Consider the following 24,878-nt stretch of genomic DNA (forward strand, 5'->3'; position numbering starts at 1 on the left):
CTCTCTCATCTCCATTGCCATCAAGACACAGGGCAGTCTTTTGGGATAACATGATCTTTGTTATTATCCTAAAAAAAAGCCAGGAACATACTGAATAGGGATCAGGGATACCTGGCAATTAAAGATTCTACACAGAAACAAAGATACCTTACTAACATCCTTACTAAGGATGCCTTGGAAACCCCAGTCTCACTTTTAACTGGACAATGTTATGTTGTGATTCACAGAAGCTCCTTTCACCACTCACTGCCTTTTCTTCTATCAATCATTTTTGCAATGCACACGGTGATCACCGAACCAATGAACAGCCCACCATGGGTTGTGTTCATTCATTGCATAGGGGTGTATTGGGCCACTGTCCTTCAGTCCCACTAGGCCACAGCACGTCCCGCACCCCCTGCATTATCCGTCCCCGCCGTGGCAGTCTCGTACACCTTTGTACTGTAGCTGTTGCGAACGGGGTTCTTTAAGTTTTGTCATGTTCTCCAGTGGTCTGCACAACAACATTGCAGCTGAGAGCTTTGAAGTCGAGACCCTGAGCAAAGTTTAGTGAGAAGTTAGTTGTGTGCAAGACCCTACAGAGTTGCTTTTCGTGTACTTTTGTCCAACTTTTGGAATTTTTCAGGCATACATTGGAGTGGCTGATGCCACCACATACAAAACATCAAAGGAAGATAAACTTCCAACTTCTAGGTAGGTGTGGAGCAGCAGAGTGATATAGCTGTTAACACTGTGGCCTCACATCTCCTGGGTGCTGGGCTCGATCCCTGGAACTTGTGAACTCTCTCCAAAACTATGAGCGTTTCTGCTGGGTGATCTGGTGTCCTCCCTCATCCCAACGACGCGCAGGTAGCTTTGTGTGTGTTGAACGTAGAGATAATAAAAGGGGGCAGTAATTTGTGGGCAATTGTGAGAATGAATAGGTTGCAGGCATACAGAATCATGAGTGGAGTGGGGGTGAATTGGATACCCCTCTGGATGGACTCAATGAGTTGAATGCGTTACCGTAAGCACCATGGCTTTTACATCCTCAGAGCTTCAAGACACACAGCAGGGTTATGGAAACTTGCAGCATTCAACAGTTAGCCTCAGAGTGCTAAAGGCCCAGGTTCGATCCTGACCTCGGGTGCTGTCTGCATGCAATTTGCACATTCTCCCCGTGACCATGTGAGGTTTTTCTCCGGGTGCTCCGCTTTTGTCCTCCCCAACTGAAAGATGTGTGGGTTTGTAGGTTCGTTAGCCTCTGTAAATTTAAGGTGGTGTGTAGGGATAGTCAATAGTGCTGTAATTAAGTGGATGCGAAAGTGGGATAACATAGAGCTTGTGTGAACAGGTGATTGATGGTTGGCATAGACTTGGTAGGCCGAAGGACTTGTTTCCACCCCGTGTCTCTGAACTAATCTTACTGTTATTCCATCAAGTTAATTTAAAGAATATTAGTTTCAAAAAGGTTCGTATAGCAAGGCTCTTCGGTCCTACTTGCCCATGCTGACCAAGATGCCCCATCTACACCAGTCCCACTTGCCCGTGTTTGGCCTATAAGCCTCTAAACCTTTCCTATCCATGTGTCTTTTAAATATTGTTCGAGTATCTACCTCAACTACCCTCCTCTGGCAGCTCATTCCACATGCCCACCACCCTTTGTATGAAAAAGGTTGCCCCCCCCACCCCCCCCAGGTTGTGTGCTTTTAGTTGGCAAACGCACACTGGTGCCAATGGCACTGGTGAAACGATTACGTTTAAGAGAGCATTGGACAAAAATAGCGGAGTAACTCTAACCTGTTCGTGGAGATCCACCATTACAGGATTTTGCTGCGGAGGATGGGCAGCGGGGTGAAGCATACGTGGTGATAGGTTTGTGTGATTGTAAGACCGATTTTCATCTATAGGCATTTGCTGTGAATATGGAGGATGGTGGTAGTTTTCATCCTGGTTGATGGGATTATGCAAAGGCCTGTCACGCCTCCCCCACTGGCGCCGCGCAGGAGGACTGCAACAAACCGGCAAGAATGTAAAAAGACTGAAACTGTGAAGAGAAAAGATTTAAAAATATACACCGAATCTACACAATTTTCCACAATCTCATTTTGACATTTGTTCACCTGCATTCATCCTCCCGCTTCACTGACCTAAACTGCGCCCAGGATGTGCAGTTGCCACCAGTCCACTCCCCACCGCCCCCATAACCGTGACAACATTACCAGCTGCATGACCCACCCACCACCACCTACCCCCACCCCCACCCTGATAACTTTTCAGTCATTAGATTTGCTAAGCAACTGCCCTCTCCTGCACAAAAAATCTCGGCAAAGACGCTTGCAACACTGCAGGAAAGAACCACCGGCTATGGTTAGAGGTTTGTCAAAACACAAATCTTGGCAAAGAATGGGCTGCTCTCCCTGCTATTTCAATGACATATTCAGTCCAGGAGACCACAATAAAATATTTCCCCTTTCTTAGCCTCCCGTTTGAATGAATGAAAATCACTCCACACTTCCTTCATTGTTAAAAGTTTCCAGTCGTGACAAAACTCATTAATTTAGGAAGGGACAGGTTTTAAGATATGAAACAAAGGAGAAAAATGTTGGAAATACTCGGCAGACCAGGCAGTGGCTGTGGTAGGAGAATCAGGAGATAACATTTCAGTTCACTGACCTTTCATCGGAACAGTGAAGAGGGAGGGGAGGGTGAAGAGAATAGAGGGAATGTTGGAGACTGGGTGGGCACCAGGTTATCAACCTGAAACATTAACGCTGGCTTCTCCTTCCACAGATGCTGCCTATGAAAAGGTTAAATGCTTTTAAATATATAAAAGATACATGGTGGAATACTTGACTGTAGGTTGTAGCTTGTATTTTGTCTCAAGCAGGCTTTCTCTAGTGGAAAAGTACCAATTGATAAGAGAGATAGAGAGAGAGAGGGAGAGAGAGACAAGACCAGGCTTGTCTCAGGTTGATGTATATTGAGACAATGACTAAATGTCTGGAATGTCTTGTCCTGAAAGTACCATCTGATAAGAGACCGACCAATGCCTTTGAAATGTCTTGTCTTGGAAGTACCAACTGATGAGATGCCTTTGAACTGCCTGGTCCTGAAGGTGCTGTAGTGATGTATATTGGTTGCATCTTGTGTCCATGACCAACATCTTTGGAATGTGACTAAGTGGCACACAGTATAAAACACTGTGCAAATCTTTGTTCATTGAAGTGGTGGCGCGGGGAAGTCAAGTGTCTGTTGCTTACTTGACTGGTATATCCCAGTCACTTCCGCCGGCTGATGATCAGTAAAGCTTGAGTTGGTTTACCTAACCTTTTTGTGAGTTGTCTGTTTTTTAAGTAGTGAACCTTATCATTGGTGTATAGTTGGCAGGACCTCGCATGGACTGTCAACGGATGACTGTGTAAGAGGCTACAGAGTGACCGGAATTGGACAGGGAGAAAACTGAGCTCTAATCTAACCCTTTGAGACTGAACTCCCATAGAAGCTCCCTGGGAACATCTGTGGTCCTTCATCAGAGGTTGATCTGGTTCCCCGCCGAGGTCCTTAATACAGGCAACGGTAAGACCAATTGTGTATGTTTTTGCTACCAAGATAGTAGTCGGCAATTGGGTATGGCAAACTAAAAAAGCTTGGCGCAAATGTGTATTTTGCTATTAAAGAGAGTAGTCAACAATTGGGCATGGCAAACTAAAAAGGTTTGGCGCAAATGTGTATTTTACTACTAAGGAATGTAGTTGGCAATTGGCTCCGAAAACTAAAAAAGTTTGTCGTTCACAAATTAGTCGGGCTGAGAGACTCGCGGCTATAATAATCTGGATAAAAGTGACGGGGAACGACCGTCCAACATATGTATTATTTGAATCCGATAAGTAACAAAGACTATAGAATATTAAGTTATAAGCTAACCGAACGTTTGGGAGATGAATCCTGGCCAGTCGAAGGAACATGGAATGTAGAAACTGGTAAAAAGGCAGTCTTTCAAGGATGGTATACCTAGGAATTGGGATGCGTTACAAACAGAATGTAATTGGCATGGTAAAACAACAGGAAAAGGCCGAAAAAGAAAAGGCCTGATTGAGCCGCAAATTAAGCGACAATTGGTAACAAAAAAAGAAAAAAAGAGGCGCCAAAACGAAATAACCTCGGGGACCCCTTGTCTGGCATGGCAACCCTGTTTATGGAAGAGGGACGAGGAACAAATTTGGGGGGAAATGGGGAACAAAGTCGGGAATAATGTAGACCACCTCCCCTATATGCCCTTGTGGCAGGAGCTACCCCACCTACGATCCCGTGGGGGGGGGGCTCCAGAGAAGACGATGAGAAAGAAGAAGGGGAAAGGGCTGATGCAGAAGAGGAAGGAAGAGCTGTAATGAATCCAGCAGTGAGAGAGTTAAACAATGTAGAGCCAGAGCATCATTGAGACATGATACTCCTGTCGCCCCTTGCCTCTGCCAAGGCACCAAACTCTGCACATTGGTCCCCACAGAACCAAAGATTCCCGTAGACAGGACGGCCTTGCCAAGACATGGGTGATGTAAAGTTAATACAGAGGGATGCCTCTACCGCGCAACGCGATTTTTGGAAACGAGACGGCTGCGCCATTGACTCTTTGACGGGCCTCTGCCTCACCCCGCTCGGACAAGTTTGTATAACTGATGTTTTTCTGCCCGTTCTTTTATATTATATGCACTCCCTTACGCATGCTGATTAGGAGGGAAAACAATGGAGATACACCTTACAATTTCAAAACCTCATTGTGATGCCCATTTTCCTTTGTGAAATTTTTCTCTTAACTCTTTAAACAGAGAAGAGATGCAAATATGCAGTTTGTTTTGTCTTATCAATGTTTTAAATTTGTTTTCTTCCTATTTCTTACCTTTTGAACTGAGTTCAAAAAAAGACCTGGATGCTTTTGGCATCCTGGTTAAAGTGTTAGATGAGATTGGAGATACCATTATCGCAGGAAAAAAATGTTATTTTGGAAGAAATTGTGATTAGTAACATTTATACTAGGAATTTGAAATTGTGAATTTGGGGAGATAGATTGGAACAATTGGGAATAATTTTTACATTGTTTTTTCTGAATAATAATGATATATATTTTTTAAAGGATTTAAGGATATTGGTGAAGTTATGGATTACTCATTTTGATGTTTTTTAGTTATTTTGGGAAAGCTTGTTTTGATGTGATCATAGTGTTTGTTTTCTAGAATGCAAATGAGCAGCTAGGTTTCCTGTCTCCAGGCAAGTAAACGTGTGGAGGCTTGCAGCATGTGCTGTGTAAAGAACAAATGAAGGTCCATGCTGTGGTAGACAAAAGTGCTGGAGAAACTCAGCGGGTGCAGCAGCATCTATGGAGCGAAGGAAATAGGCAACGTTTCGGGCCGAAACCCTTCTTCAGACAAGGTCCATGCTGTATTGTTCTAGTTGATTACATCAGACCGTAGCTTACAAAAGGGGGTTTGAGGGCAGGTAGAAGGATGACAAGTAGAATTCAGTGGAGAAGTAGGAAATACAGCACTTTCAAGGGAGATATAGATTGGGGAGGAGAAAGATATTTGGACAATTGAAGACAAAATACCAACTAACCCTGACCTCCTTCCCAGCACTGGGATTCTTATATTTGACTAAACTCTACCATTTGTGCTGTGAGAATGAAAGAAGGGTACAAAAAGTGGTAGTAACAGACCATGAAGACAGAATTAGACCAGTTGCATGCTGTTGAACTAGGTGGTAGCTGGGCTGCACTGATGTGCTTAAGCAAGTGACTACGTAAAGATATTCCCATGCCAAGATAGAACCGCTAGAATTATGACATGGAGTCAAAGAGATAATATTTAGTTGGGGGTCCCTCTTCAGATAGACTCTGATCAGGGAACACGTTCACAGGGAAGGTGATGAAGGAGGCTTCTCAGTAATTAAAGACTGATTTCACATTTCCAAACCACTAAAGAGTTTAAGTAAAGCCTTGACCGAGACTGGACTGGAATGGGTTAAGGTATTCCCAGCCATTGTGATGGTTCAGAACAACCCCTGCTAAAGAGACAGGATTAACACCTTTTGAATTGATAACAGGACAAGCTATGAACCTACCAGAAGATGGCCCTCCTTGAAATTAGGGTAATCCCATGCTACGCTAGCTAGCTACGCTACGCTAGCTAACTAAGAGTGTGGACGTTACACTCCTGGGATGCGAAACTAAGAGTGTGGCAAGTTTACACCTGCCTTGCCCTCTGCAGCGATGACAAGAGATTATGTAGCCACCAGCAATTGAACCCATGAGTCCATTGCCAGATCTGATATATTGGAACCGGAACAAGAGACACAGAACTGTACCAAGCACCAATTTCCAACAAGCGTAGGGTTTAAACATTTTTTATGAGTCCCATCCTATGGTAGTATCACGGGACTATTAATATGATTGCAAATGCCATTGCCGAACCTTTAGGAAGAAGGAGATAGAGACGTGTTGAAAGTAGCTATGACTGTACCATTACAGACAGAATGGCCCTAGATTTTTTTCCAAGCGAAAGGAGCGTAACGAAGGTTGTAAACATTTTTTTATGATCCAACATTACTGACTTGGCCGCCCATATCTTCTACTGTAGTTGTACAGGGTCTTGGTGAGACCACACCTGGAGTATTGCGTGCAGTTTTGGTCTCCAAATCTATGGAGACTTATTGCCATAGAGGGAGTGCAAGAATGCCACTGATGCCGCCTGTCTTTGAGAAAGACTGGATGCTTGGTTTATCCAGAATTTAGGAGATAGAGAGGGGATCTATAGAAACTTACATAGTAGGACAGGCTAGATGCAGGAAGATGTTCCCGATGTTGGGGAAGTATTACAGAAGGATAAGGGAGAAATGGCCCAGACGAGGAGAACTTTTCTCTCTGGCATTCTGCCAAAGAGGGTAGTTGAGGCCAGTTCATTGGCTATGAGGGATAATTGTGGCCGTGGCCAGAATCAGTATGTAGAGAAGGCAGGTATCCCCGATGGATGATCCTCCATGACATTGAACGGTGAGGCTTGAAGGGCCGAATGGCATATCACCTAATTTCTAAGTGGCTAAAATGAGAATAGAAGGTAGGAGCTGAAGGTAGGGGCTGAATTCCATGATTATAGCTCCGGGGGGAGGTTGGTAGCCATTTAATATAATTGGAAGGACTTGGGGACTTATTGTCCACTATGGATTGATTATATTACTAATTGAACTCCTAATTTGTCTGATGCTATGCTTATGGCCTTTCCTATGCACTCGGCGAGGACTGTAATTGTTATCATCAAAATGATAAGAGGAGGGAATGAAAAGGTTAAATGCTTTTAAATATATAAAAGATACATGGTGGAGTACTTGACTGTAGGTTGTAGCTTGTATTTTGTCTCAAGCAAGCTTTCTCTAGTGGAGAGAGATGGGGAGGGGGAGAGGGTTGGGGAGGTGGAGGGGAAGGGGTAGGGGGAGGGGGAGAGAGACGCCCAGGCTTGTCTCAGGTTGATGTATATTGAGACAATGACTAAATGTCTGGAATGTCTTGTCCTGAAATTACCATCTGATAAGAGACCGATGCCTTTGAAATGTCTCGTCTTGGAAGTACCAACTGATAAGCTGCCTTTGAACTGTCTGGTCCTGAAGGTGCTATAGTGATGTATATTGGCTGCATCTTATAACCATGACTAACATCTTTAGAATGTGACTAACTGACACACAGTATAAAATACCGTGCAAATCTTTGTTCACTGAAGTGGTGGCATGGGGGAGTCAAGTGTCTGTTGCTTACTAGTATCCCCGTCACATCCGCTGGATGATGATCAGTAAAGCTGGAGTTGGTTTACCTAACCTTTTTGTGAGTTGTCTGTTTTTTAAGTAGTGAACCGTATCACCTAAGTTTCTGAAACTTTTGGCATAAGAAGTCACATTATAAATTTTAGGACCCGAGTCATACAGCCTGAAAGCAGGTCCTTCGGCTCAACTTGCCCAAGCCGACCACATGCCCCATCTATAGTAATCCCACCTGTCCAGGCTTGGTGCATATCCCTCTAGACCTATCCAAACATAATTTCGACATTATGATAGTACCTGCCTCAACTACCTCCTTTTCAACAACTTATTCCATATACCCACCACCTTTTGTGTAAAAAAGTTAACGCTCAGGTTCCTATTAAATTTTCCCCCACTCACCTCAAACCTTTGGTTCTCGATTCCCCTACTCTGAGCAAAAGACTGTGTGTTTATTGGATCTATTCCTCTCATGATCTTGCAAACTTCTATAAGAACACCCCTCATCCTCCTGCGCTCCAAGGAATAATGTCCTAGCCTGCTCAACATCTCCCGATAGCTCAGGCCCTACAGTCCCGGCACTATCCTCTAAAATCTTCTCTGCACCTTTTTCCCCAGCTTGACATGTTTCCTATAACAGTGTCTAAATCTGAACACAATAATCTAAATGTGGTCACACCAATGTCTTAGCCAACCAATATGACCTCCCAACTTCTATACTCAATATTCTGACCTCAAGGAACTAATTTTCTTTTTCTTATGATTTGTCATAAACTGCCTTCGTTCTCCAGTGCACGTGAAGGTGGCAAGATCTAATGTATGTTTCATAATGTTCTATCATTACCTCTCTAACCTTGCATTATATGGCTCAGTTTATAAAAGTACCCCAAATTATTAATTGAATCAACTCGTCATTCTGCTTCCAGGGATCTGTGAGAATGCGCTCCAAGACACTCCCACACTGTACATTTCTCTATGTTCAACTATTTTTTGCCTTGCCTGTTCCCACCCTTCAAGTGCTGTATTTCCTACTTCTCCACACTGAATTCTACTTGTCATCCTTCTACCTGCCCACAAGCAATCCAGCGGTTTCATTCTCACCAGCGATAAATTAAAAGAGAATGTTGGAAAAGCCTCAGCAAGTCAGGTAGCATCTGTGGAAGGAGAAACCGGCTAATGAACTTCCATCAAAACTGTTTGTGGAAACCTAAGTGTTTTAGCACAAGGTCGGGTGATAGGAGTAGAATTAGGTCATTCGGCCCATCAAGTCTACTCCACCATTCAATCATGGCTGATCTATCTCTCCCTCCTAACCCCATTCTCCTGCCTTCTCCCCATGACCTCTGACACCCGTACTAATCATTATGTTGCAGGGAGTGGGAGGGGTGGAGGGAACAAAAACAATGCCTGTAAAGGAGTAGTTGAGGCGAAGGAATTGAAGTGGTGAAGGTGCCAGAGAACAGTGATGGCTTATTAATTTGATCTGTTTGGAGGTGATGTAAAGTGAACAAGTAAATAGAACAAAGACAACTAAGAACCTAAAAGAGTGTATTAAGGGACTACAGATGCTGGAAACTGGGGGCAAAAACTAAACTGCTGGAAGAACTCAGTAGATCCTGCAGCATCTGTGGAGGCGAGGGGATGGTTGGCATTTTGGGTCGAGATCGTGCACCCAGTCCTCATACAGGGTCTTGACTTGATATGGCAACCATCACTTTGCTCCTACTGATGCTGCTTGACTGACAGAGTTCTTCCAACAGTATATTTCTGTACAACAGCGTGTGTGTGTGTGCGTGCTCGCATGGGTGTGTGGACCAGGGAATTGAAAGCAATGGCATTTTCTATCCCATCCCACTACCAACTAGCCCTGCAATGACTGTTTATGCCTCAAGACACTGGGGGTCTATCACTAATGGAGCACTTACCTTCTCCTGTGATGTGCTGGTGTGTTGCACCTTTCCCCTGAGAATCGTCGCTGGTTGAAAGGGGCTGAGGGAGGCCGCCTATTCACTGTTATTTCCCATGGTCGCATTGGTGGCGTCGGGAGAGGAGATGCACTCTGGATCTCGAGGACAGGATGAGACAGACGCCGACGTTTTGGGCTGGGACTTTCGTTGTTCTGTAATGAACAAGACAAGAACCGCCAATGTAATCCAAGAACTACAAGCACTTTAAGGAAAGGCACAGATGAACAGGAGGAAACAAATTAACACCAATAAATGAGAAAACCTTTTGTAGAACTTTTTGCAGGGAATAAAGCAGGTACAGGCAGATGGAATCAGTTTAACTTGGCATCATGTTTAGCCTAAACATTGTGGGCCGAAGGGTCCATTCCTGTGCTGTACTGTACTGTTCGATGTATAAATACTTCCAAACTTTGCAACCCAGGAAGGCAAGAAAAACAGTTGCACAAGAACACTAAAACATAGCTAGGATATGTATTGTTACTTCTTCACTATCACTAGATCTAAATCCCGGAGTACCATACCAAGAGTATTATAGGAGTAGCATTACTGCAGGGACTACTGTGGTTCAAGAACGTGAGCAACAATAGCAAATTCAGATAAATATTGATATTGCCATTGGTTTATTATTGTCAGGGGTACCAAGGTACAGTGAAAAATTATTTTGCATATATTATCCAGGCAAATCATAACATGCATGAGATCATAAGATACTGCAAAAGAGAAAAAAGAGTGCAGAATCTAGTACAGTTACAGAGAAAGTGCAGACAATAAAAAGTGCAAAGGTTGCAACAAGGTAGATTGTGAAGCGGTCCTTAGCACATGAGAGGTCCATTCCAAGAGGTCAGGAACAGGGCGGAAGAGGTTGCTTTAAACTGGTGGTATGTGCTTTCAAGCTTTTATATATTTTGCCCACTAAGTGTGGGGAGAAGTGAGTATGACCAGGGTGCTTGGTCCTTGATTATATTGGCTGCTTTCTTGAGCAGGCCACAGTATAGATGGATTCACTAGGAGGAAGTCCAGTTTGTGCGATTGACTAGGCTGCGTTCAAAACTCTCTGCAATTTCTTGTGGTCTGGGGCACAATAGTCTTATGGTCTTGTAATCACATTCTATGGTGAAATTTGTAAAGAGTCACTGGAGACATGATGAATTTTCTTTGCCTCCTGAGGATGCAGACATTGGCATGCTTTCTTGGCTCTAGTTGCAATGTGGGTTGGCCCAAGACAAATTAGTGGTAATATTTACACCTAGAAACTTAAAACTCTCGATCATCTCCACATCAGCATCATTGGTACAGACGGAGGCGTGTACTCCAACCACCTTCCTGAAGTCAATGACAATTTCCTTAGTTGTGCTGATATTGAGAGGGGAGGGGGGGAGAGAGGTTGCTAATCTTGGCAATAATGCTCACAACATGCGAAGAACATAAACCATGCTTCAAAACAGTACAGCAGAGAAATTGAAACTAGACTTGAGGATGTCGCAGGAGTGCAGATTGCAGAGAAAGCTGAACAAGTAGCCAGATTTTAGGAATGACAATTCAAAAATATACATTCAAATGCAAGATTCTGCAAAATTTGCATAACTGCTACAAAGATATAATTTCCCATGGTTTAATAGCACTAAGAAAATGTCACCTCTTTCTAATCTACCAACTCAATTTATTTAGTGAAACCACAATTTCACTTCAGCAGCTGTGGGTTTATATATAGTACAAGGGCTGATATGAAAAAGGGAACTGTTGTTCTAGATATAACTGCAGCACAGACATAATAAATACATTTGTACTGGACATTTGGATGAGATTGCCAAGTGCAATACCTCCAAATTTACTAATGATACTTAGTTAAAGGGAAGTGTGATCAGAGGAGGATGCAGAATCTTGAAGAGCATATTAACACACTGGGCGATGACAGAGCAAATGGAACAATGCGGATTAGTGAGTAGTCATCTAATTCTAGTATGAGTCTTCACAATTCAAAATAGGGTGTTTTAAATACCATGGTGTTAGTGGTCAGGAGGATCCAAGTCTTCTTGCACACAAATCACTACAAATTAAATATTAAACCAAACATTTAGGAAGAAGAAAATATCTGTTTGCCTCTATTGCTGGGGAATTTAATAGAGGAATATAGGTGGCATGCTGCTAATTCATATGGGCCTGATGACAGTAGAAAAATAACTATTTGGTACACAGCTGGTCTCCCCCCACCCCTCCGTTAAAGGAAATATATCAAGAGACAAGAGTGTTTAATTGTTATATGTACCGACAACAGAACAATGGATTTCTTACTTGATGCAGGTTAACGGGCTGTAAACACGATAATATATAATCGCAAATACAATTAATTAATAACCGTAATACGTTACCTATAATAGTTTAAAAAAAACCCAAAACCTGTTGTACAACAAAAGGCAGTCCATAGATCCCGAGGTTAATGTTGTGTGGTTCAAGAGAGGAAGATGTTCTTGAACTTGGTGGCCATGGATTTCAAGTTCCTGTACCTTCTTCCCAATGATTGTAGCAAATTGAAAACATGGGCACGATGATGTGGTTCTTAGATTGTTGTTCTGGCTCCTCCTGTTCTGACTCAACATTACCCTTTATTTGTGGAAAAATGTGGGTCCTTGGTGATATTAACTGCCATTTTAAGGCAGCACCTCCTTTAGATCCCTTTTATGGTGGGTATCAGTACCTGTGATGGAGTGGACCACATCTAACACCCTCTGTAGTCTCTTTTGTTCCTGGGTGTTTGAGTTGTCAAACCAGGCTCTGATGCAACCGGTCAGTATGCTCTCCACCATACGAATGTTTGAATTCAGTAGAATATTTGTTGACATACCGAATCTCTACAATCGGCATTGATGAGCTCTCTTTGTGATTGCATTAATGTGCTGGGCCCAGAAGTGATCCTCAGATATGTACACGGCCAGGAACTTGAAGCGGTTCACTCTCTCCACTGCCGTCCCTTCGATGAAGACGGGTTTATGGATCCCTGGCTTTTCACTCCAAAAGTCAACAATCAGCTCCTTGGTCTTGCTAACATTGAGTGCAAGATTGTTGTTCTGGCACCATTCGATCAGATTATCAATCTCCCTCCTGTATTTTGACATAACATTATCCTTTACTCGTCCAAAAACAGCGGTGTTGTTGGCAAATTTAAACATGGCGTTGGGGCTGTGTCCAGCTACACAGTCATGGGTAGAGAGAGAGCAGGCAGCTGAGTACACAGCTTTGAGATGCTCCTGTGCTGATGGTTAATGAGGAGGAAGTGTTGTTACCAATCCATACTGAAGGAACAGAGGTTCACCAGATTAATTCCTGGGATTGGAGCAGTGATTGTCATGTAAAGAGATATTAAGGTCTTTGGGTTTCTCATGGGTTTAGAACAAGGATCAGCAACCTTTTCTGCCAAGGGGCCAGGACATATGTCTGTGAGCGGATGGCGGGTCATATCTATCACGTGTACACACGTCCCCGCCCCGGATGGCAGGCATCAAATCATGTGTTCATATAGATCCCGCCCCTTTGAGGACGCCACCCAGAGCACTGAGCTCAAATATCACACTCAACTTGTCCCCGGCCTACTGACAACCCTGATCCCGACAGTGAAGCCCAGACACAGAAGGTGCGCGGCCATGCCGGTGGCTTGGTGCAGGATGCTGTACAATCAAATCACCTTCCAAGTACCGGAGGCACAAAAAAAATGCCGGGGAAACTCACTCCAGCATTTTTTTCTACCATCGATTTTTCCAGCATCTGCAGTTCTTTCTTAAACATTCCAGGTACCGGGGATGACGGAAGTCTGCGGGTCTGATGATTTTGGGTTACGGGCCGTATTGGTCCCGGGGGGGCGTAGGTTGCCCACCCCCCTGGTTTAGAAGAATGAGACAAAATTTCATTGAAACACACCATTTTTCAAAGAGTTAAAATGAAGGGATGGCATTTCCCCTGGCTGTGATGACGAGGCATCGAGGTTACTGCTGCTGCCTTACAGCTCCAGCAACCTGGGTGTGACCCTGACCTTGCATGCTCTCTGGGAGTAGTTTACATGTTCTCCTTGTGACTGTCTGTGCTTGCCCCAAGTGTGCTGGTTTCCTCCCATGTCCCAAGGATACACTGAAAGGGTAATTGCTGCTTTATATTACCCCTAGTGTAGGCAAGCAGCAAATAAAACCCCAGCATTTATGAAAGACAACAGTTTACAAGGAAATAAGAGGAACATATGGGACTGCTCTGCTGGCAAGGTTGTGATACACTGAATGGCCTCCTCCTCCATCATATCAAGTTCAAATCTCAACCAAATTTTTGGAATATTCAAACTAAGTTGCGATGGAGAGTGGTTGACTGTATGGGTGGCACAGCAGTAGAGTTGCTGCCTTACAGCGCCAGAAACTCGGATTCAATCCCGACTATGGATGCTGTCTGTACAGAGTTTGTACGTTCTTCCCGTGACCTGCGTGGGTTTTCTCCGGAAGCACCGAGTTCCTCCCACACTCCAAAGATGTGAAGGTTTGTAGGTTAATTGGCTTTGGTAAAATTGAAAATTGTTCCTAGTGTGTGTAGGAGAGTGTTAATGTGCGGGGGCCCGTTTCCACACTGTATCTCTAACTAAACTAAAAAGATAACAGACTAGGAATGGTGGGGCTAGTTTGTAGAATTGAATACACCACCCCTGCTTTTATTTCTTAAGCCTTTACTTCATTCAAAGAAAATTTGAGGTTGGCTCGTGCTGCAGCTAGAAGAGCTGCTGCCTCACAGTTCTGGTAACTTGGGGGGGGGGGGGGGGCAACCTGACCTCCGTAATGTCTGCATGGAGTTTACCCATCCCGCTGGGTCATGTGGCTTTCCACCGCTGCATGGGTTTCCTCACACCTCCAGATTCCGGGCAGGTTGCAAGTAAGTAGGCTGCTGTATACTATGGGTCTGGCGACGTGGTAGAATCTGGAGGAAGTTGATGGGAACGTGGGGGAAAGTGAAATTAGATCTGTGTAAATAGCCGTTTGTGGATTCAATAGGCCAAAAGCTGATTCGGTGACTAAGTTCAGAATATGCATTTACATGGCATTAAAACGGTACTTTAATTATCAAGATGCAAACGTCATCAGCAATTTCCACGTTAATCTCCGACTCAGTTCTATTCCCAATTTATTTTCAACACTAGAATGGAAAGCAGCTCATACTCATCACTGATAATAATTACCGATATTTCCTGTAGTAATGTACCTATGCTTACCAATTATTTTTACTGAAAGCACAACTAATTCTTATTCTCACCACTACTGGCACCTGCTTGGTACTGCATACTTGTTGAACTCAAAATCATTTTTCAACATTGTACCTTGCATGTTTTCAAATATATGTTTATATTGAATCACACTTTTAATTATATGGAACAACAATACTTTAAATTTAGGGCGAGTTTCCATTAAAGCATAGTCTAACTTCTATTAATGTGGATTGACATAAACAGCTGGAGTAACTCAGCGGGATGTCAGCATCTCTAGAGAGAAGGAATGGTGACGTTTCGGATCGAGACCCTTCTTCAGACTTCTTCTATTACTGTGGAACCCTTGCAGGCATTTATGTAACTATTTTCCTATTAACGTTTCAAGCCAATTTGGTGTCAAATACTTCCCTGACAATTTACGTTGCTTTTTAAACTTTAGTGTGCTTGTCCACTTATCAACAGGTTCCTGCTCATGTTGATGTTGGGGAAGTATACAACTCTGACCACTAGAAGTTAAGAGCTACATTTTTCTGTTATCTTAACTCCGTTACCATTTTCCACATCATATACCAGGCTCTCTGTTCTCAGGCAAGAAGTAAAGGAAATTCCTGCATGTTAGTGGAATTGCTTAAAAAAAAGGTTTGTGTCAAGAAGCATCTTCATGTATGTGATGTGTGTTCAAGTGTGAAAATGTATACGTTCAATAAATTAAACTCGTATGTTAGCTGCAACAAAAACATTATTTTTGGTACATTTTTGCTGATCAGAGCAGGGTGTAAGCACAAGAAAATGTCAGTTCTTTTAAAAATAGAGCATTATATGGTGCATCCGTGCAACATTTTTTTTATTTCTCCGAACTGCCACCTCATGGCCTCGAGTAATTGGAATCAGTTCTGTGGTACAGAGCCTCAGTCACTAGGAATCGGATTGCATCTGCCTTGAAAATATTTTACATTTACATTCTTACGGCTAACAGGCAGACATGATGGGCTTTATATTTCTAACAATCCATGATCTAACAATTCCTTCAAACCATGCAAGAAACTACTGTCAGATGGAAGTAATGGTAAAATACTTAAATTAATTTTTTTAAATGCAAAGGTTTATCCTACTCCAGAGGATATCCTATAATTACATAATGCCACATTAGCAGCAAATGGAGAGCACTTAAGTTTGTGCAAGCTTTTAATGAAGAATTCAATTAGAAAAATAAACTACTGGAATTGTTTACTTACTGCTTATATTGCAGATTGTTATCGGATTTAACATCAGGGATATTTGGAGTGGATTTCAAAATCAATTTAGGATTATTTTAAGAGATACTCAAAACACCCAAAGGGTTAAATCTAGTTCTAGGCATTCTCAACAGCACGAGTGACGACAGCAACACGTCTGCATTCTTTCAATGATTCAGCATCAGCAGTGATATAAATAATGAAACCAAACATTATGTACTTGCATGCACATTCGTGGTTCACCTCAAAGCAAGTCTAGGGACTTTGACTGTAAATTATTGATTGCATCTGGAAAGACCACATCAACTCCTTAATCAAAACAAGGAGTCAGGTGTGCAGTCAAGTTCCAAACCGAAACGTCACTGGTCCTTTTTCTCCAGAGATGCTGCCTTATCCGCCGAGTTATTCCAGTACTTTGTGTCCGTCTTCTAACCCAACTCTTTATTGGCTCAGCATTTGTTTTGGGCCACAGCAACATTTGATTTGCATATGATGCACAATGATGCAACATAAAAACAGTCAAGAACCAAAGGTGCAGCATGGCTACATTCACAAGGCCACAGCTCATCACGAGAGCTCCAAAATGGCCAGAAGACTGGGTTGTAAGTTTTTCAACGACGTAGCATTGGCGGTTGTCAAATAATCCAATTCATTTTAGGACAGGGATACAGCAGGAAGCGCCCTGGGAAACATTATCGTTGCCAACAGGAAGAGGTTCCTGTGCCTTCTTCCCGATGGTTGTCACGCATTTAGCGTTTGGACCCCATCAATAAATGTTCAATGACCAGAGTTACCAAGGTAAGAATCTTATCTTGCACTTTCATTATTTGCAAACACACAACTCCAAAGAAATAGCTTTTTATTAAATTGAAGGACAATTATCTATGGAAAGCGACAGATATGGAAAGGTCCCAATTGTCAATATTTGAAAATATCATAACCCCCAATGGAGTATCACAATACTGCCTGGATTACAAGGCATTAGCTATAAGGAGAGGGTACACAAAAAAGCAGGAGAAACTCAGCGGGTGCAGCAGCATCTATGGAGCGAAGGAAATAGGCAACGTTTTGGGCCAAAACCCTTCTTCTGAAGATGGGTGCCCGAATATGCCGCCAGGGGTGATGGTGGATTTGGCAGTGGCATTTCAAAGGGATTTGGATACTCATATGGACATGCAGGAATTGGAGGGATATGAATCGTGTGTAGGCAGAAGAGATTAGTTTAACTTGGCATCAAATTTGGCATGGACATTGTGGGCCGAAGCCCTTGTTTCTAACCTGTATTGTTCCATGTTGAGCGGCACTGTGTAAATCAAATCAGATACTGGGATGAAATATATCATTAGCAAGTGCAAAGTGAGGTAATCCTGCCTACTTTAAGAATCATTGAAGCAAATGAACTTGATACACAGTTCTGGCTATCACTATGCAAAATAAGGAAACTGCAAATATTGAAAAAATTGGAAGAATAATCAAAATAGTTGTAACGATGAAACAACTAATTGAAGAGAAGCAATTAAGCAAATTGACCAGGTTCTCACTTAGTCATCTATTGTTAGGATTATTAAAACTAGTGAATCATGGGGAGTAGGACAAGTGATTTTACTTTATCCAGGTAAATAGAACAAGGACAAGCCTGAATTTGAAAGGCAAGTTCTAAACTTCCAGAAACAATTTCAACAAATGGTTGATCCAGGATCTTGATCATTGTTGGAGTTAATATGGCTATTTAAGACTATTTCTTTAAAGGAAATATCACAGCACAGGGGTGCAGCGGGAGAATTCCTGACCTTGGGTGCTGTTTGCACATTCTCCCTGTGACCGAGTGGATTTTTGCCGGGGTGCTCCGGTTTCGTCCAACATTCCAAATACATGCAATTTGGTAGATTAATTAGCTTCTGTAAATTGCTCATAATGTATAGTGTGCAAAAGTGGGATAACATAAAACAGGTGTGTGGGTGATTGATGGTCGGCGTGGACTCGGGACACAACCAGTTGGCTCCAGATTGGTTGAGTGGAGAGGTCCCAGCCAACTATCACAGGAGGGCCTTTGAGATTTTGTGATGACTTACTCAGGATATACACTAAGTAAAAATGGATAAAAGTACAGAATGTACCTTAACACGCATCTCCTATTAACATCTGTGCTGTTTGCTCGTGGTGAAACCCCTTAAAAGAAGTTTCGTCATTCACGGTGCCATCATTCAGAGGGCTGGGAGAGGGGAGCCACAAGCAGATTCCTACACTGCTAACACCATTCCCTCAGAGGGAAAGTCTGCAGCACTACAGGTGGCCAGAATATCGTTTCCCTCGAGTACCCACGCTGGAGGCAATGTTATTATCGTCCTTTGATCCCCTTTGTTCTTCCCTCTCAGACGGAAGAATCCAACCTGCGCTCTCCCATTACAGCTGTTCCTGGTGACATGGGCCTTGCACCTTGTCAGGATAAAGAGAGCAAGCTTATTAACAATGTGTTGCAGTTAGTTGCTCCAATCCCAAATAATTTATATTGAGCCTTATACCACCCTAAAACATCCTAAAGTAATTTACAGCAAAATAAAGTGCTTTTGAAATGGCATCCAATTTTCAGCTGTCAATTTTTGCTGTTACCAGAATATAGAGTTTGGGCGACTAAATAGTCTGAAGCAGGGGTGTCAAAAAACAACGAAGATTACAGAAACACTAACAAGAATAGTAAAACTCAGCGAAGGAGTTTCACTAACATTACCAAAAACACAAGGAGATTTATAGTCCATGTGGTATTTTCACACAGAGTATTAGCCCTTTGCAATCAACCTTAGTGCGTAGATGCACTTGGTGTGACACTGCACCTGGCCCTCACAATAGGGCTCTTCCTGCCAAATGTTGCAGTCTTGATGGCAACTAAATGCCTATGAACAGAGCCCATCTCTGCAGTTGTATGGGGCTTTTCAAAGTATTACCTGTCCTCTGTCTGCGCCACCGCAGTGGATCAGTGAAAATGATGAGTCACATGGGAGTGTCAGCAGCACAGCGAAAGCAATGCTGTCACAGGCTGTCAGTTCATCTGCTTCTTAGTCACAGCCTCAGCCTCAGCCTCTATAAATCATGTGCTAGAAAAGCAGCCAGAGTAATTGTCACGGCAGTAGATAACGACATAGGCTTGACCACTGCTGCCACATGCACTTCAAGGGTCTTTCCACCCATAAGAGGTGGCTTCTACTACTTTTACTGAAGGCCAGGGAAACATCTCAAAAGGCTTTGATAAAATTGATTATAATGTAAATGCAACATGCAGTCCATTGTAACGTTGTGTGCATGTGTGCGAACACGCACACACCTACATTAATATTGTTTCTATAATCTTCAAAACTGAACAGATAACTCAGCTTATTTCCAGCCGGGGTTGTGGTCCAAGAGAACACAGACGTTTGCTGGTATAAGTTTATTAGTAATATTGATTTATTGTCGTCACGTTCACCGAGATATAGTTAGATTCAGATTCAGATTCAATTTTAATTGTCATTGTCAGTGTACAGTACAGAGACAACGAAATGCATTTAGCATCTCCCTTGAAGAGCGACATAGCAAACGATTTGAATATTTAAAAAAATAAAATAAATAATAATAAATAATAAGTGTCCGGGGGGGGGGGTGATTGGCAGTCACCGAGGTACGTTGTTTAGTAGAGTGACAGGTTAAAAGCTTTGTTTTCATGCTATCCAGGCAAATCATATCATACATACAGGGAATGGAGGAATATGGATCATGTGCAGATGAAGGAGATTGGATTAACTTGGCGGGGTGGGAGATTGCAACCTTCACGTGATCCGCCCTGTTTCGACGAATGCAATTCATCGAAACAGGGCGAGGCACAGTGCAAAGCTGTTTGGAGCATGCTAACCAGTCAGCTGAAAGACTATACATGATTACAATCAAGCAGTTATGTCAAAAATAAGTTTAAAGACAAATAGAAATACTGGAATTTGGAATTATAAACAGGAAATGCTGAAAACCCCTGCATTGATAAGGCAGCATTAGAACCATCCTCATGAAAGTTCACTGGGTACTGTTTCACTAATATGAGATGTTTCTCTTTACATAGATGCTGCTTGACTTGCTGAATATCCTGATCTGATCAGGTTTTTAATGTTAACCTCTTCAATGACTCTATTAGTAGCGCATTCAGTCATGATTAGCGATATGTGAATATGTATTAGTGATGCATAATACAGTAATTGATTGCAAATATGGTTTGAGCAGTTTACATTCAGTGCCTGACTTCTGTTAAAAAAAACATTTAAAAAAAGCACACTTCTGTCTAAACAAGGGAGAGCACAGTATAGGAATAAGGAACAGCAGATGCTGGTTTACCAAGGGAAGGCTCAAAATGCTGGAGTAGCTCAGTGGGTCAGGCAGCATCCCTGGAGAACATGAATAGGTGACGTTACGGGGTCGGGACCCTTCTTCAGACTGATTGCAGGGGTGGGGAGAAAGAAAGCTGGAAGAATGGTTTTGTTGATAGGCATATGGATGAGAAGGGAATGGAGGGTTATGGTACGAGTGCAGGCAGGTGGGACTAAGGGGAAAAAAAAATTGTTCGGCATGTAGGGCCGAGATGGCCTGTTTCCATGCTGTAATTGTTATATGGTTGTTAAACAAAATTAAAATATTAAGTACCATGAACTCAGATTTTTTTTGCTCCTCAATAAGACTTGAGGTATCCCACTATTTTAATTGCGTCAACAGAAACCTCTCACACGGTCACACAGAATACAGCTAATTGCAAGTGGAAGGAAAATCTCTGCATAATTCTGCAATTCAAGAGGATTTTTTACCCCATCTGTTTGAGTTCAAGTACATCATAATGTGTTATAAGAATAAGGCATCACTTAAGTCCTGGGATCAGTTCGCTGATGTAACAAGAGTGCAGATCAGCAAAATGTTCCACCGTAGAAAATTACCAGCTTTAAAAAAAATTAACTTAATGCTTATTTCTACGAGTTGTTCACAAACGCACGGAGTACATAAATAGTTTATGGCAAAACACAGAGAGCATGAATCACATATTTTATTTGAATAGTGAGACACGTTCATAATAATAAAGCTACAGAGTCATTTTTTACTTTGAAGCAGTACTGACTGCTATTGCATTTTATTACTTTCTACCTGTAAAATTAGAAGTGCTGTTAACCAGGAACATAAACTTGGGAATGGGAGCGTTTGCATTGTAATGTCATATCAATTCTTCTCACTTCCTTGTACCTCAATTCCTAAGTAAGCTTGATGGTTGCGCTGCAGAACAAAAAAAATACACGGGCCTGGAATAGCATCTTCAATTATTCACAATGTTCTTTTCAAGACCATGCACCTTGGAAGACGTGTCACACAATTGCTGTAACAGTATTATTTATCACTGCAGGTAAAACACTTTTTCACCCGAGATATTGGTCAATGAGATTTTAGAACCAGCAGCACAGCAGACACAACAAGAACCTTGAAGACAATCACCAGAAATAACCAATTTCTGCAAATGATCAGTATTCAATTTAGTGGTCCCTGCTAGATATTCTTTCACTTGCTCTTCAAAAAAGTTGAAATTTGTTGCAAATGATCTAAAGTGTCACAGTAGCTGGTATACTGTATGTAACTAGTTAAAAATAAACTTCCATTCGCACTTGTATCTTTAGACTTCAATCATGTCAAGTCTTCTAAAATCCAAGGATACAACCTCACAAACTGTCTTGAGGAAAACGTTCTAAAATACTGATGCATAAAATAACTAAGGTCTTTGGCTCTCCTTAAGCGGCTAACAGCAATGTCTGAAGAAGGGTTTCGGCCCGAAATGTTGCCTATCTCCTTCACTCCATAGATGCTGCTGCACCCGCTGAGTTTCTCCAGCATTTTTGTGTACCTTCGATTTTTCCAGCATCTGCAGTTCCTTCTTAAGCAGCAATGACTCAAACAGCGAGGTAGTTTTTCACTTCTGGTTCAGCCCCAGACATTTGCCAGCCTTTCCCTAGTTAAAAAATACTGAGGTAATAATCACCACTAACAAGTGAGGCCCAGCGCAAAGTGGACGAACTGCACCTCATATTTCACTTGGGTAGCTTACACCCCAGCAGTATGAACATTGACTTCTCTAACTTCAAATAGCCCTTGCTTTCCCTCTCCCCATCCCCTTCCCTTCCCAGTTCTCCCACCAGTCTTACTGTCTCCGACTACATTCTATCTCTGTCCCTCCATCTCCCCTGACATCAGTCTGAAGAAGAGTCTCGACCCATTCCTTCTCTCCATGGATGTTGCCTCACCCGCTGAGTTACTCCAGCATTTTGTGCCTACCACCACCAACTTGTCGGCCTTCGCTGCCATCTTGAACGACAGTGTCCAGAGGAGATTTATGAAAATGATCTAGAGGATGATTTGATTTAACGTATGATGAGCGTTTGATGGGACTGGGCCTGTATTCGCTGGAGTTTAGATGGGTGAAGAGGGATCTCATTGAAACTTACCAAATAGTGAAAGGACTGGATAGAGTGGATAAGGAGAGGATGTTTGCTCTAGTGGGAGAGTCAAGGACCTGGGAGCACAGCCTTAGAATACAAGGATATACCTTTCCAAAGGAGATGAGGACTTTTTTTTCAGTCAGAGGCTGGTGAATCTGTGACATTCCTTGCCACAGACGGCTGTGGAGGCCATCATTTGTGAATTTAAGGCAGATCGACAGATTCCCAATTAGCAAGGTTTATTGGGAGAAGGCAGGCGAATGGGGTTGAGAGGGAAAGATAGATCAGCCATGATTGAATGGTGGAGCAGACGTCATGGGCCAAATGGCTTAATTGTGCCCCTGTGACGTATGAACTGATATAAAAGGAAATATTCTCTATTCTCTAACTATAGTCGGCTCAGGTGGACAAATTCACTAAGAGTACTGAAGAAAAGTTGGCGTGAAGAAACTCCCACTTCTGCAGTAGGGTTTGGTAAGATTGTGGTTATATTCGTGCAGAAGCACGGATGTGCCATATATCTCACTTCTGTAGTGGCTGGAGTTCCATTATTGAAATTACAATCTGTGCAAACACAACAGCAATGCTACTTCAACTTGAACATATCTCACCGTAAACTTTCAGAACAAAAGACTAAGTTTAAAAAAAAAAAAGCAGTGCCCTGGTGCAGAACATCAACTCTGCGCAGAAATATAATAAGCCAGGGATGATCTCCACAGAAAAAGTTTTCAAAGAAACCATAATTTTAGACAGAGTAAATAAAATTAAAGCATACCTGATGATAGAAGAGCAAGTAAATAGAGGGTGCAGATTTAGGACATCTAACAAAGAACCAAAGGCAATATGAAGTACTAAGCAAGGTGGATTGCACTGACTGAACCACTGGTAGAAGTGCGCGGAACAACAGCTTTCAAAAATTAATTGAATAAAAACCTGAAGGGGAGAAAAATTCAGGGCAGTGGATTGAAAGCAAGGAATTAGGTTGCATTAGGCAGCACCCACATGGATGGCAATGCTGTTTATTTTCTTTGAGGAGAGCAAGGATTGCAGCACATGACAATAAGACAGCTTTATAAAGTGACTTCACAATCTGTTTTGCAGGGTGCTCCTTTTAGACATGACAGTGATCTTAGAGCAGGGCAGAATATTTATTTGTACTGAAGTCAGAATGCCATTAAAATTTAAAAAGGTGAGGTGAAATTGTGACTCTACATCCACCTGGACAATGAAAATGAGATAATCAACGTACAACTCAACCCAGGTTGGAAGTGGACAAGTATTTTGAGCTAAACAATATTAAAGCCATGTGCTGGGAGTTGTAATATGTTGATCCTTTGTAGCAGTAAATCATCATAACAAATGTAATAACATTAAAACATACAGACTATTGAATAAACCTTGATGGATCATTTAGAATATGCATGCTTTGTGCAAGTCTAATGACAGCACCACGTGCATTTTGTCAATGAATGTTGATTGTCATCTTCATACAATGGCAGTACTCAAGCTTTTTGAGGTAAAAGATTTAGTGCTCTAAACCTCAGTGTAATCTGGAAAGGTGTCGCCGTGCTTTCCTAAGGGGATGCTGCCTTTCAGGTGAGATAATGTACTGGGAACTGATATGTCTGTTGCGTGAAGAAAAGATCCTGTGTTGCTTTTCTATTGAAGAACTACCACTTTGAAATGAGCCCAACAGACGTGACTGCTGATAGACACAAAGTGCTGGGGAACTCAGTGGGTCAGGCAGCATCTCTGCAGAAACGGGACCCGAAACCTCAGCTATCCTTTTCCTCCAGAGATGCTGCCTGTCCCGCTGAGTTACTCCAGCACTTTGTGACTATCTATGGTATAAGTCAGTATCTGCAGTTCATTGTTTCTACGATGTGACTGCTAACAACCTTGGTTACACTTTTGAATATCGAAGCTCCAATCCATGCGCTGTGTAAAACCAGCTATTTCCATATCCTTAACATTGACCGACTGCATCCTTCCTCAACTCATCTGCTGGTGCGACTTTCTTCCATGCCTTTTTTATCTGCAGAATAGTGCAACACTGTTGGGCTATTCACTCTCATGATTCTTGATGATTGGGACATTTTCAGTAGTTTTAGCTGATGTGCCCCTGGTTCCGTTCATATATTACCGGTGAGCGCTGACCTAATTAGGCTACCAGTTATGCAACACC

General features: G+C 42.5%; 1 protein-coding gene across 2 annotated transcripts in view; it reads right to left on the bottom strand.

Annotated features, from left to right (window-relative positions):
• Positions 1-24,878, bottom strand: part of rnf44 (ring finger protein 44) — a 143,230-nt gene that overhangs the window by 29,920 nt on the left and 88,432 nt on the right. Inside the window, exons 3-4 of one of the 2 annotated variants that reach the window (XM_055643064.1) lie at positions 9,702-9,895; positions 1,780-1,990 (exon numbers count right to left, since the gene is read on the bottom strand). In XM_055643064.1, coding sequence (XP_055499039.1) covers positions 1,780-1,990; positions 9,702-9,895 — 405 coding nt within the window. Of the gene's footprint in view, positions 1-1,779; positions 2,027-9,701; positions 9,896-24,878 lie in introns of both variants that reach the window. The other variant, XM_055643063.1, reaches the window with a different exon arrangement.

The sequence above is a fragment of the Leucoraja erinacea genome, chromosome 11 (assembly GCF_028641065.1).
Source record: "Leucoraja erinacea ecotype New England chromosome 11, Leri_hhj_1, whole genome shotgun sequence".
Taxonomy (NCBI): Eukaryota; Metazoa; Chordata; class Chondrichthyes; order Rajiformes; family Rajidae; genus Leucoraja; species Leucoraja erinaceus.